Source organism: Artemia sp. Qi Xiang Cuo, chromosome 15 (assembly GCF_049724085.1).
Source record: "Artemia sp. Qi Xiang Cuo chromosome 15, ASM4972408v1, whole genome shotgun sequence".
Lineage (NCBI taxonomy): Eukaryota > Metazoa > Arthropoda > Branchiopoda > Anostraca > Artemiidae > Artemia > Artemia sp. Qi Xiang Cuo.
Genome location: NC_142808.1, coordinates 2744727 through 2758621, shown reverse-complemented (window position 1 = coordinate 2758621; position 13895 = coordinate 2744727). Strand labels below are relative to the sequence as shown.

The following is a 13895-nucleotide window of genomic DNA, read 5'->3' as shown; positions in this document are numbered from 1 at the left end:
AGTGAATGCGGTATATGATTTACAGTGTAAGAACAGAGAAAAGAGTGTACTTGTAAGAAAACGTTAATTATAATGCCAATTATGTAAGTTTAATCACAGAGATAGACAGTTTAAATGTAAATTATTGAATCAAAAACCTTGGTTCTTTTCTTTTTTGTCTTTTCACAAAAAAAGAAAGAAAAAAAAGGATTTGCAGTCTTTTTACGGGCTAAAAATATGATATACGAGTTTTTTACTGGCTAAAAAATGTTATAGCTGATGTTTTTAACTGGCTAAGAAACGACGAGTTTTTTCCCTTTCAGCTAAAGAACAAAGTGATCGACTGAAAAAGTGACGACTGACGTCAGAAATTAAAAAATAGCTTCTAAAGAACAGTTTTTACCAAGGAAGTATAAAACAGTAATTTATCTTTCTCTCTTTGGTTAAATGCTTACCTCCCAGGCTTTAGTCTCGTTCATCCTCCACAGCTTTACAATACGATCATCAGCACCAGAGATAATCAAGGGCAAACTAGGATGGAAAGCAGCCCAATTAACACCACGATCATGACCTTCAAGAAGATATTTGACAGCTACATCAGCTTGTCCAAACAAGTCTGGAGCCGCAGCGTTTCTCAGATGCTCGTCCATTCCTCCCATTGATGGGGCTATGTTTTTCTTCCTCAAGCCTAAAATTTATAGTCTTTCAATTAAAATGTATTAGGTTCATTAATTGCAGTTGACTGGCCATCAACAAACTGTATGTATAATTTACACCCCAATCATGACCTTCAAGGAGGTAATTGACAGCTAAGTGTCGAAAGAGGTATAAAGCAGAAGCATTTTCAGATGTTCGCCTTAAGCATAATGGTGCTTCAGCCTAATCGTGCCTTCCCATTAATAGTGGTGTTTTTCTTCCTTAAGCCTAAATTTTAGATACTGTAATGGATTAGGTTCCTTAATTATAACTACTGTTGCTATGTGAAGATTGTATTTACAATTTAAAACACGGTCACGGCCCTCTAGTAGGTGTATTTGACAGCCACGTCAGCTTGTCCAAACAAGTCTGGAGCAGCAGCGTTTCTCAGATACTCATGTATTCCTCCCAATGATGGAGCTATGGTTTTTTTTTGTCAAACCTAAAATCTAAATGGTGACTAAATAGTAATGTATTATGTCCATTAATTGTAATTGACTTTTGTTAAATACAAACTATATGCACAATTTACACCACAACTATGGCTTTCAAGAAGGTACTCCACAGCTATATCAGCTTGTCTAAACAGGTCTGGAGCAACAGCGTTTCTTAACTGCTCGTTCATTGTCCCTATCAATGGAGCTCTTATTTTTCTTTCTTAAACTTACTACAGTGATTCAATTATACTGTATTAGGTTCATTAATGCAGGGGACCGTTACAAATTTTACGTATAATTTAAAACCCAATTGTAGCCTTGAAAAAGACACTTGACAACAACTTTTCCAAACAGATTTGCAGTAACAGTATTCCTCAAATGCTCGTCCACTTCTCTCGTTGATGGAACTATGTTTTTCTTCTCCAAACCTAAAATCTACATTGTGATTCAACTGTAATTCATTAGGTTCATCAATTGCAGTTGACTTTTGTTATCTCAAATTGTATGTGCAGTTTACACTAAGATCCTATCCTTAAGAAAGGTACTTGACAGACACATCAGCTTGACGAAAAGAGACATCGAGCAGCAGCTATTCTCAAAATAAAGAATCGTTCCGTTGTCACTTGTGCGATGTTTTAGCTTATAGATGTGTACTAAACTTGATTTTTTTTTTTTTTTTTTTTTTTTTAGCAAATCACCAAGGAGCTTAACAAAAATTTTACTGGTGTAATGTTTCTGCTAGCAAACGTCAGTTAAATTTAGATTTTCCAAGCAAATTGCTGAGAAATCCCACAAAAAGTTCAAAGAAAATAAACCTGGCGTTGAAATCTTTAGTTACAAAAATTAGACTTTTCCTAAGATACGCTATCTTCTATATTACTATTTTATAACTTTTATTCTTAACCTTTAATGTAATTTCTAAGGTTGTTTTGATGACAGAAAAATTTTCATTGAATAAAGTATTTGTCGCAACACAAAATGGAGTTCACCGTTTTTTTGTTTCAGCAGCTAGTAAAGATCTTAGTGATGAAAAGTAAGCAATCTTATTCGCCTATAATTTAGGAAACCTACTTTTTCTCCACCCGATTCTTCCTATTATTTTCCAACAATTAGGAAATTAATCCCTAGGTAAGTGAAGCCATCCACTTGATCGATCTTATCGTTACAAACATGACCTCCTCATCTGCACTTAATCCCAGTCTAAGCGACTTAGTCATCATAATATTAATTGCCAAGCCTATTCTTGCGCCCTGACCTCTAACCTCCAAATCATTATTTTGCGAACATTTTCATCCAAGACTCTAAAATCATCAGCAAAATCTAAATTCATGAGACCAATTGGTTCCGTGTCCTCCCATTGCCTTTCCTGTGTTCCTTAAGACAAAAGTCCAACAATTTGATACAAAACCAGCTGCTAACCTCAGTTCCTACCTTAACCACAGCAATGTTATTCGTGTACATAGCACAAATCACTTTAATCTGTTTATCTTGTATACCATACAGTGATAGGACCTTCGCTAAAGCAATTCTATTGGCTAATTCAAACGCTTGCTGATAATCTATAAGGCTAAGGACTAAAGGGGTCTGATGATTCAGACACATTTAAACTATTAATCTCCGAGTAAAAATTTGGTCGACACATCCTTTACCCTTTTTAAAACCGCACTGTTCTTTTCTTATCACTTTGTCTACAGCATCTCTCAGTCTAATAAGTATCATATTACTAAGAAATTTGCTACCTACAGAGACCAGGCTAATGCCACGATAATTACCACACTCACTCTTATCACCTTTCTTATACAGTGGTTTAATAAGGGTTTTCCTAAAATCACTAGGTACTTGGCCTTTTTCAAAAATCCTATTTTGTCAACAGAATCTCTAAGTCTAAAACTACTACTACTGCTACTAATAACTCACCACAGCACCAAAGCACCTGGGACCAACACAGATACGCACTTTCCTCCTCCATCCCAATCGATTCAAAGCCTCTCTCTTTACACCTTCCCAGGAAGTTCCTATTTCCTTTAAATCTTTCTTTATAACATCCTTCCATCCCAACCACGGACGACCTGCTTTCCCTTAGCGCTAGACGGTTAGCCGAAAAGGAGAATCTTTGGCAATGTGTCATCCTCCATCTGAAGAACATGCCCCAACCATCTCAACCTTTCTCTCATTATAGCCGTTGAAAGCGGGATTGGACTGGACTTTTCTTACTCTACTGTTCGAAATACGGTCAGTCAGCCGGGTACCCAGAAAAACTCCATAGGCAATTTCTCTGGAAAACATCTAGTAAATCTTCATCCGTATTTCGACGTGCCCACGCTTCAGAACCATATCTGACAACTATCATCACTGCAGCTTCCAATATTCTAATCTTGGTTTGCAGACTTATCTTCCTTTCTTCCAAACTATTTTTACCTGTGAAAAAACACTCTGACCCTTGGCTATTCTACTTGTAACATCTTCGCTACTCCCACCGTTTTTACTAATAATACTACCAAGGTAAGTGAAGCTGTCCACCAGATCATTTTTTTCGTTACCCAACGTCACCTTTTTATCTTCCCTTATTCCTAGCCATAGTGACTTAGTCTTCTTAACATTAATTGTCAAACCTATTCTAGCACCCTGAACTTGCAAAACCTCTAAAAAATCATTCATTTTGCTCACACTTTCATCTAGAATGCTTAAATCATCAGCATAATCTACGTCCACGAGAGTTTTTCCTCCCCTTTTGATTCCTTGGTCTCCCATTGCCTTTCCCGTGCTTCTTAAGACAAAATCCATTTAAAGAGAGATAAAACACAACCCTGCTCAACTCCTGATTGAATACAAAACCAGCTGCTAACCTAAATTCCTACCTTAACCGCAGTGTTATTCTCGTACATAGCACTAATCACTTTAATGTATTTGTGTGGTATACCATACAAGGATAAGACCTTTGCTAAATTTCTTCTATCAACAGAATCGAACGCTTGCTCATAATCTATAAGACTGAGGACCAAAGGTGTCTGATAACTCAGGAACTTCTTAAATTATTTACCTAACAGTGAAAATTTGGTCGACACATCCTCTACCTTTTCTAAAACCGCACTGCTCTTCTCTTATAACTTTGTCTACAGCATCTCTCAGTATAAAAAGTATCATATTACTAAGTAATTTGCTACCTATAGACACCAGACTAATGCCTCAATAATTACCACACTTACTCTTATCACCTTTCTTATACAGTGGTTTAATTGAGGTCGCTAAAATCGCTAGGTACTTCCCCTTTGTCAAAAATCATATTCATAATCTTAAGTAGCTCATTTCTAACCTCAGAGCCGCCATATTTAAGAAACTCATTTGCAACACTCAGCACCTGGAGCATTATTATTTTTTAATCCTTTTAGTATTGTTGCTAATTCTCCCTCACAAAACAAATCTTCCTTCACATCCAAGGTATCACGAACTTTTTCATTTTCCTCTATATCATTTCATACTACCCTATCTCGGTTTAACAAATTCTCAAAATTTTCAGCCTATCTCTTTTGAACTCTTTCCTTATCACTAATTGTGGCCCCGTTCCTATCTTTAACTGGGACAAGTACAGATTGACTATTCCCTCTCAATTTATTAACATGCCCGTACAATATTTTACTATTATGCCGTCTAGCTGTATCTTCCAGATCCTCGACAATTTTACTCATGGCGTCCACTCCACACCTACTTAGTTCATATTTCAATACTTTCTACACTTTCTTTACATTCCTTTTGTTTTCTTACAATTTATCACTGAGATAATTCTTGTACAATCCCCTTCTTCTCTCCATTAAACATAAAGCTTTTTCAATAGTATTCCTAGCTGAAGTCCTAACTTTCTTCCCTAAGACACCAGCAGCAACTTCACAAATTGTTTTCCTAAAATTATTCCGTCCATCTTCCACATTGTCAAATTTTAAACTCTCTATTTTGATTTTTAACATCAACAACAGCATTCCTATATACCCTAGTAATCTTGTATTGGACTGTCAGTCTTCGGTTTACAATAACATGATCAATAAGGCTTGCTGTCTTACCGTGAGGTGAATACCATGTTAACTTATGGACCATTTTATCACCAAACACCGCATTGGTTATAATTAGATTGTTATACCTACAAAAGTCTGTAGCCATTGCTTTTTTCTTTTCCTACACCAGATTTACCTAGGCTAGGATAACATCTATCCCTATTTCTACCAATCTGTGCGTTAATATCACCAAATAAAAACATCATATTTCTACCTGGGACCCTGCCTATTTGCTCCTGTAACTGTAAGTACAATTCATCTGAGTCCGTAGTATCTCCCTCAGTCGGTTCTGCATGGGCATATACTACTATAACTGATACCCTGAACTTTTTAGTCGTAAAATGAACGATAAGTATTTTATTATTAACACCTTCCCAGCCCAAACGAGACTTTGGACAGCCCAAACGAGCAGCTTCCTTATTTATCATGAGCCATACTCCCTGTCTAAGTATTCCATTCTTCCTGCCTGAGTAAACAAATTCTATATAACCTAATTTCATGCTTCCTACCCCTGGGATATGAATTTTTGACACTCCTAATAAGTCCAGATCGAATCCTCTGAATTCGTCAATCAAAATGTTGATACGACAGTTATTTTTTAACGTCGTAACATTCCAAATTCTGATTTTCATGATCTTTAAATACCAGTTAAATACCAGTTGCTGATTTAAATACCAGTTGCTGATTTTAAATACATAAGTTCCATTTAGTTTAGTCTTACCCATCAAAGGTTCAAAGGTTACAGGTCAGAGAAAATTTGCATTTTTTTCTAAGAAAAGGAGGAAACACCCCCTAAAGGTCATAGAATATTGAAAATCACACCATCAGATTCAGCGTATCCGAGAACCCCATTGTAGAGGTTTCAAGCCTCTATCTGCAAAAATGTGGAATTTTGTATTTATTACCAGAAGAAAGATGAAGGATAGGTGTTTATTTGTTGTTTTGTTCAGGGATGGTCAAATCGACCCAGTGGTCCAAGAATATCGTGAGAGGGCTCTTTCAAGTGAAAATTAAAAGTTCTGGTGCCCTTTTAATTGACCAAAAAGATTGGAGGGCAACTAGGCCCCCTCTCTCATCCCGTTTTTCCCCAAAATCATCCGATTAAAATTTTGAGATAGCCATTTTATTCATCATAGTTGAAAGGCCCAATAGCCATTCTTTTGGATATAACATGATCCCCCATAGCCCCAGGGGAAAGGTCTAAGTTATAAAAATTGCCCATTGTTTATGCATAATATTTGTTATTGGTAAGCATGCATACATTATAGGGTGGGAAGACGAATTTTCTGCTGTTTTTTTTTTTCACGGGGCAACTTTCCATGGGAAGGGAAGTTTCAACGAGGTGAACTTGTCAGAGGAAATTATACACTGGGGGAATTTGCCAGAATTCCTATATAATTTTATTTTATTTCTTGCTTTCTCTTTTCCGTCTCAATTTTACGCGTGGAGTTGCTAAGGGTAATTGTCCTGGGTAAATTTTCACCGGGAATGAATTGTCTAGAGGATATATTCATGGGTAGGATATTTCTCCGTAGGGGTTTCAACTCAAAGTTTTTTCAACTGAAAGTAAAGAGCAACATTAAAACTTAAAACCAACAGAAATTACTACGTATATGAAGAGGGTTACCTCCTCCTCAACATCTCACTCTTTGAATTTGAATTTTGCCCCAATTCTTTCAGAACGACTCCTGAAACACAAGGGTTGTTTAATTGGAACAATAAGAAGCCTTTTTCAAAAGTACTAAAAAACTTTAGCGTAAACAATGGGGTGTTGGGGAGGAGGCAACCCCCTTCATAAACATAATAATTTCTGTTCGTTTTAAGTTTTAATGTGACTCCTTACTTTCAGTCGAAAAAACCATTTTTTTTTAATACAGGACGGGGACCAACACATCTTCTCAAGTCTACACCGAAGCGCTTAAGCCGGCTTAGAACCGGACAGTAAGAAGTCTCCGGGACCTCCAGTATGAATGGAGGTTTTGTGCAAACCTGGCCCATCTTGATCAAAACATGGTTTCCAACACTTGGTGATGCTCTTCTATCAACAAGAGTCGAAATCCTGCACAGAATGTCTTAAGTATATTACCTCTGGCTCATTATATATTCATACCTGAAAATATTATGCTACTACGGGAAGGCAACCCACTGTAGATAGATTACCCAGGAAGAGGTTTCTCAGCCCGAAAACGCCAACCAAAACATACCGAGCCCGGAAGAATTATCCATTAATCAGAATCCTGTGTCGTTTACTATTCTATAATTTCCTCAAGGAGCGCCACTCCTCATTGTTTCCTACAAAACCGCAAGGTGGCTTCCCCCCTTTTCAAAAATCATATTCATAATCCTCAGTAGCTTATCTCTAACTTCACAACCACCACATCTTAAAAAAAAACCCATTCTCTACCCTATCAGCACCCAGGCTCTTATTATTTTTTAACCCTTTTAGACCTCTAATTCTTTCTGTCAAAATAAATCATCCTTCACGTACAAAGTGTTCTACCCATCTCTCTTTCCTTATTACCAATTGTGGCTATATTTTACTACCATGCTGTATTGCTGCATCTTCTAGATCTTCAACAATTTTATCCATGGCCTCCACTTCAAACCTCCTTAATTCATATTTTAATGCTTTCTCTAATTTCCTTGCATTCTCCTTATTTTCATATGATCTATCACTCAAATACTTCTTGTACAAGCCCCTCCTCTTCTCAACTAAGCTTAAAGCATTTGCCACTAATATTCCTAGCTGTTTACCTAACTTTCCTCCCTAAGACACAACCTGCTATTTTATAAACTATATTCCTAAAACAATTCCATCCATCTTGTACATTGTCAAATTTTTGACTCTTGAATCTAATATGAAAGATAGAAAGCCGAATTGGCCAGTCATGACAAAGAATAACAAAGCGAGAAAAAACTCAATGAAGAACTAATAAACAAGACTGCGGCCAGTAGAGAGATAAGATAAAAAATTAAAACGACTCGGATATTTCCCCTAAGGCGTCTTCAGCACAGAAGAAACAAAGACAAAAATTAAAATAAACTAAAAACAAATAAAACCACCACCAATATTAAGAAAATACAATTGCCGCGACGGATCCACATTGGTCACAGAAGCTAATAGAGTTGCTTCGATGAGAACACAAGAGCAACTGGATAAAAAAGGATAAACATGAAAATGAAGTTTAATTATTTTGTTGCGAAACAATTCTTTTGCTTGCTATCATTGAAGCAATTCTCCTTGGTGTAATAAGTAATCTCGTCCCCTGGTGATTTTGTAAAATCTTAATGCCCCTACAAACTATTGGTTCGTTTTTTTTTAAAATTTTTTTATAAATTTGGTCATTATTTAAATTTCCTGCATCCCTATTTATTGAAAGATTAGCAAATATGTGTTTGTTTTTTTTTTATTCAAGGGGATTTGCTTCAATGATAGCAAATAAAAGGACACAAAATGATAGCAAACAAAAGTTGTTTCACAACAAAATAATTAACTTCATTTCCATGTTTATACTTTTTTTTATCAATTTCTCTGGTGTTCTCATTTTAGCAACTCTATTAGCTTCTGTGACCTATCTGGATCATTTACGACAATTGTGTTTTATTAATATGGGTGGTGGTTTTATTTGTTTTTAGTTTGTTTTAATTTTTAGCTTCTTTGGTTTAATTCTTCTTCTGATTAATTTTTGATTCTTCTGTTCTGAAGACGCCTCGTTTTCATAAAGGCGACATATCCGTGTCATTTTAGTTTTTGATCTTTTCTCTCTACTGGCCGCAGTCTCGTTTGTTTGTTCTTCATTGACGTTTTTTTCTCTTTGTTGTTCTTTGAATTTAATATTCAAGTGTCTCTGGACAGTTCCTATCAAACTCTCATCCTAGAGTCTACCAACGTCATAACTTCCCGAAAGGTTCGTAAAGAAAAAAATTGTACCCGAGTACAAACCTTAAAGCCACTTTTTTCTAGTTTATACTTAAAACTTAAGCTTTTACATATGCTGATCAATGCTTCGCACAGAGTAAGTACCAATCTCCTGATACTTCCCGTGTTTTCCCCCCATATTTCTCCACGTACTGATTTGGAGCTGGGTCAACTCATGCTGAGCTCAAACCGCTGACCCCTGTTCCAGGACAAATAATAAGCGACACCAGGATTCGAACCCCTGTCTTTCAGTTACCGGATTTCAAGTCTAGCGTGCTAACAACTCTCCTGGTACCGCTTAACTTATCCTGCTAAGATTTCTAGCTAATCCTGATAGATAAATAAACCAATAAATTTCAATATGTAAAAGGAACAATTACATCTTATTGATCTTTGAGGCGTAAGAAGTCCGCAATATGTTACTATAAGCACTTTGGGACATTAAACCAATAATTGAAATCATTTCTTACTAGCGCCAAAATATACAAAATTAATTGCAACGAGAAATATTGAACAATGAGATACCACAAATGAGAATAAGGCTTCAATACTTTTTTATTTCAGACTATGTTAAATCTTACCAGTAAAATCCCAAACCCGGACAGTCTGATCAAGTGAAGCCGATACAATTAGATTCTGAGTCGGGTGGAATTGGGCGCACATTACATAATGGTTATGGCCAGTCACAACAGAGATACAACTTCTACTCTGCCAATTCCAGACACGGATTGTTTGATCATCAGAGGCACTCAAAATCCATGGACATTCGTTGTGGAAAAAAGTTGTTCTTATGTAGTCTAAATGCCCAACAAGTGTGTATAAACACCTCTTTTGTGTATAGTTCCACACCTTGATCTTGTAGTCATCACCACCTAAAATAAAGAGCACCCAGATTTTGTAAAATGAAGTCTTGTCTTTGCTACTCGTACTTTCAATTTTACTAAAACGGATATTAATAATTTATTATCAATATATTATTTATTATTACACATTATATATATAAATTTGTTAAGAAGCAGTTTTTATGTTAAGAGAGGAGCAGGGATTGAGTAAGAAACATAAAAGACAATTCAGAGACTTCGCTATTTAATTCAATTGAAAAAAAAAACAACAAATTTTACAATTCAAAAAGACGAACTGTTTTACACTATCATTTTTGCTAAAACTGATCCTTACATTGATATTTCCTTATAATAAAGCACCTATTGTCCATTTTAGAATCAGCCTGGGGCTACTTAACCAAGAACAAACAGATGAATCTCTCTTGAAGATAAAATTCTCTGGCAAAGTCCTTCTCTAAGCCCTCTTTTGAAGGGAATAGTATAATGAGAAAAAATAATATTACTTTATAATATGCAGAAAACTTATATTATCGATTTTTTGCAAAAATGTTGAATATCATTTTTATATTTTTTGCCTGCACTCGTATTTGAAGTGTTTGTTCGTTGATACATTCTGAAACATGTTTTGTTTTTCTCCTATTTTTCAAATTACAGGCTTTACAGCTCCATCACAAGTGATGATATGCGGCTAGGCTTGGTAACCATCTCACCTTTTTGTGATATTCGTTACACCTTCTATTGAACGGCTCAGGAGAAGGATTATCTATGCTGGGGGATATTCTACATGGCGACTGACAGTCGGTGAAAAACCGTTTCAATTATTCATAGGGGAGATTCACCCTGCGAAACGTTCCTGACAGGCTGTATTTTGGTCAGTTGATAACGAAGGCTTTGGTCTATTCAGAACCTTCTCTGATATGAATGAATGCATGTATTTATGAAATACCATCCCTATTTTAGATTGACTGCAGGGGTTTGGCATCAGTTTCAAGAATTTATTGTGCAAACTGCTTGATTCCGGACACGTTTGAAGAGCAGTGGTATGGCTAGTTGGAGCACCAAAAAAGAGAGGACATACATAATTTATGACTGGTCTGACACATCACGTTTATGACTTCAAAGTGGACTCGTCAGAAAGGAGACTTCTGCATCTTAGGATGATCCTAACTCATTAAAGTAGTATGGTCTCACTTTCCTTAAGCGTTTGGCCCATGTGAGATATGATGAGGAATAAACTCCAAGAATGGATAGAACATCTACTCTTGTCATTGCCAATAAATTAAAATTTAAACAGGATGAGCCTTTACATTCTGCAATTTTAAAATTAAGATTACTTTCGTTTCTGACGTACTGAAATTGACGAATCGCGTATCTGCCCACACCTCAACTTTCCAAGTCAGCCTGAAGCTCCTTATAGACAGATTGGGTTCAAACAAGATTTTTCGGGGCGTTTTTTTTATAAATATTTCATGGTTCTTAGTGGCTTAGAGCAAACAGACATCTTTGAGACTTTTTTTTGATAACTTAAAGGTAAGCTTGATGAACATATGTACAAATTTATAGAACAAAAAACTATCTTTTAAGATAATTTAATAGATATTGATTTCACTTCGTATTACATTCAACTTTCATTATAAATTAATAAATTCCATAAATAACTTTTTTAATTTTAATCCTTTAATCATGGATAATTTTTTTTAAATAAATCTAGGATAATTAAATAGTATTTATTGTCAATCATGTTAAGTACACAAATATTTCAAAATAAAAAAACGGCAGCGTCTTTTCAGCTCAATGGGAAATTCATATTGTGCCAGCAAATTTTACATCTGACAAGTATCAAGTATTAAACAAATAGAAAGTTAATTGAAAACAAATGGCACACAGTTTTTGCATTGCATTTCTGGTATTAGTGCAGCAAGTATTTTAAAGTAACAAGAATCTTCTATTTAGCTAACTGACAACTTGAAGAAAACTTTTTTTTCTTAATTGGAAGCAAAGATTTACTGTAAAGAATGATATGAAATTGGTAAGAATTAAATAAAAAAGAGTAGAATATTAAAGAATATAATAAGAATTATATTAATGTTGCCTTAATAATGGCGCAAGAACCTTACAAAATTTATCACACTAAAGGACGAGGCTAAGTTATGTTATGTATCAACTTCCACTCTTAAGCAAGCCACTTCAGGCTCGGTTAATCTAAAAATTCATAAAACCCTAATAATCAGCATCTAAAATCATGACAGTCAACACAAGCAAACTATTCAAAATTGAAAATGTGGACTGGATATAGAAATTCAAGCATGTAATGCTTTCTAAGAACTTTACTAATTTATTTTTAAATTTATGAATTGCTCATCTGGCAATTCCATTCTGCTGCTGCTATTGATTTTAAGTTGTTAACTTTTGCAACGTTCACTAAAATTTGCTATCGTTCATAACATTCCATAACACAGCAGTACTTCAATTATAGATGAAATTCGTCCTGTATGATTGAACAACAACACAAAGTCTTAAGCTGTAAATATAAAATTCTGCACAGGTGCAGGTATTTTTGTCTCAGAAGGCAAAAATTACATTGATTCCCAATTTTCCTGACCATCCTTGTTGGACTCCTGCTAGCTCATGAGTAAGGGCTCTGTACATTATCCTAGCAGATGCAGTACTGATAACTAGGCTAAATTGACGTTGTCAAAATCGAAGATCTGTATCCATCGCTTTCGTGGTCTACCTTGAGGACGGAGACCATGCAGAGATCCTTCAGGGAGTTTCGGGAGGCGGCTCGGCTCCATTCGATCAAAAGCATTCAAAACCTACATTATTAATTAGGGAGGAGAGGCTGGGTAAATAGCAAAATGTATGTATTTTCTGATAAAATAAAAAGGAAAAAATCAAAAAAGGAGCATAATTTCTAAGTATCACCAAGTATACATGCCCAAGGAAAGAGATTGTGGACTAGTTTACTTTGTGGATTCAGACCAATAAAACGGTTATCAAATCTGATAAATAATCAGAAACGTACCTTTATGACAGGAAGTGTATGATCCATTCTATTCAGTAAAATTGAATACCTTTATTACATTATTTAAGTTTCTTCTAGGGTTGATTCTTTTTAGAATTGTCCATAATTTAAGGTGAAATAGAATACTACTATTACTACTACTAGCAACTCACTGCAGCACCAAGCCACCTGAGGCCAACACAGCAACACACGCTCCTCATCCATCCCAATCTATTCAAAGCCTCCCTCTTTACACCCTCCCAGGAAGTTCCTATTCCCTTTAAACCTTTCTTTGACATCCTCCCATTCCAACCACAAATGACCTCTTTACACAAATAAAGACAACTCAGTTTTTTGTGTTTTTACATATTAAAAGCCAGCATGTCAGTTTTTTGCCTCTTTTTAATAATAGATATAGTTTAAAGTAATGTTGAATTTTTAACGAAAAAGGCCTCTATATGCAGTTCTAGTTTTTGGTACTGACCAAAATTACGAAAAAAAGGAAACATAGACAAAAATCAGATAGAAATATGCTAAAAATGTATGACACCCAACAGCTTAAGAAACTGTAACATTTCTTTGAAGGTGAATTGTCTTTGGGAATCAACAGATCATTCATATTTGAATTTTAGAGACAAAACAGCATTGTCAAATGTGAATAATAATTTTTACTTACTTATTTTGACAGTTCCACATGGCGAAACTGACAAAATGTGATATACTGCCCTAGAAATTTTATAATTTTGAAAAAAAAAAGAAAAACCTTAGAATATTGCCGATTTTCAGGTATTAATAGAATTAAGATCAGCCCAGGGGAGAAACTATATTTCTATACTTTTATTTTACTATATTTTATATACTATTTTACAATATCATATTTAACTATCTATATATTTTAATTACATACTTTAATTTTACTATATTTATATTTTACTATATTCCTATATTTTTATTTTGATACCCTTTGATGTC

General features: G+C 35.1%; 1 protein-coding gene across 1 annotated transcript in view; it reads right to left on the bottom strand.

Moving 5' to 3' along the window:
* Nucleotides 1-13895, bottom strand: part of alphaCOP (coatomer subunit alpha) — a 59092-nt gene that overhangs the window by 32701 nt on the left and 12496 nt on the right. Inside the window, exons 3-4 of the mRNA XM_089101883.1 lie at nucleotides 9659-9949; nucleotides 435-667 (exon numbers count right to left, since the gene is read on the bottom strand). Coding sequence (XP_088958009.1) covers nucleotides 435-667; nucleotides 9659-9949 — 524 coding nt within the window. The remainder of the gene's footprint in view (nucleotides 1-434; nucleotides 668-9658; nucleotides 9950-13895) is intronic.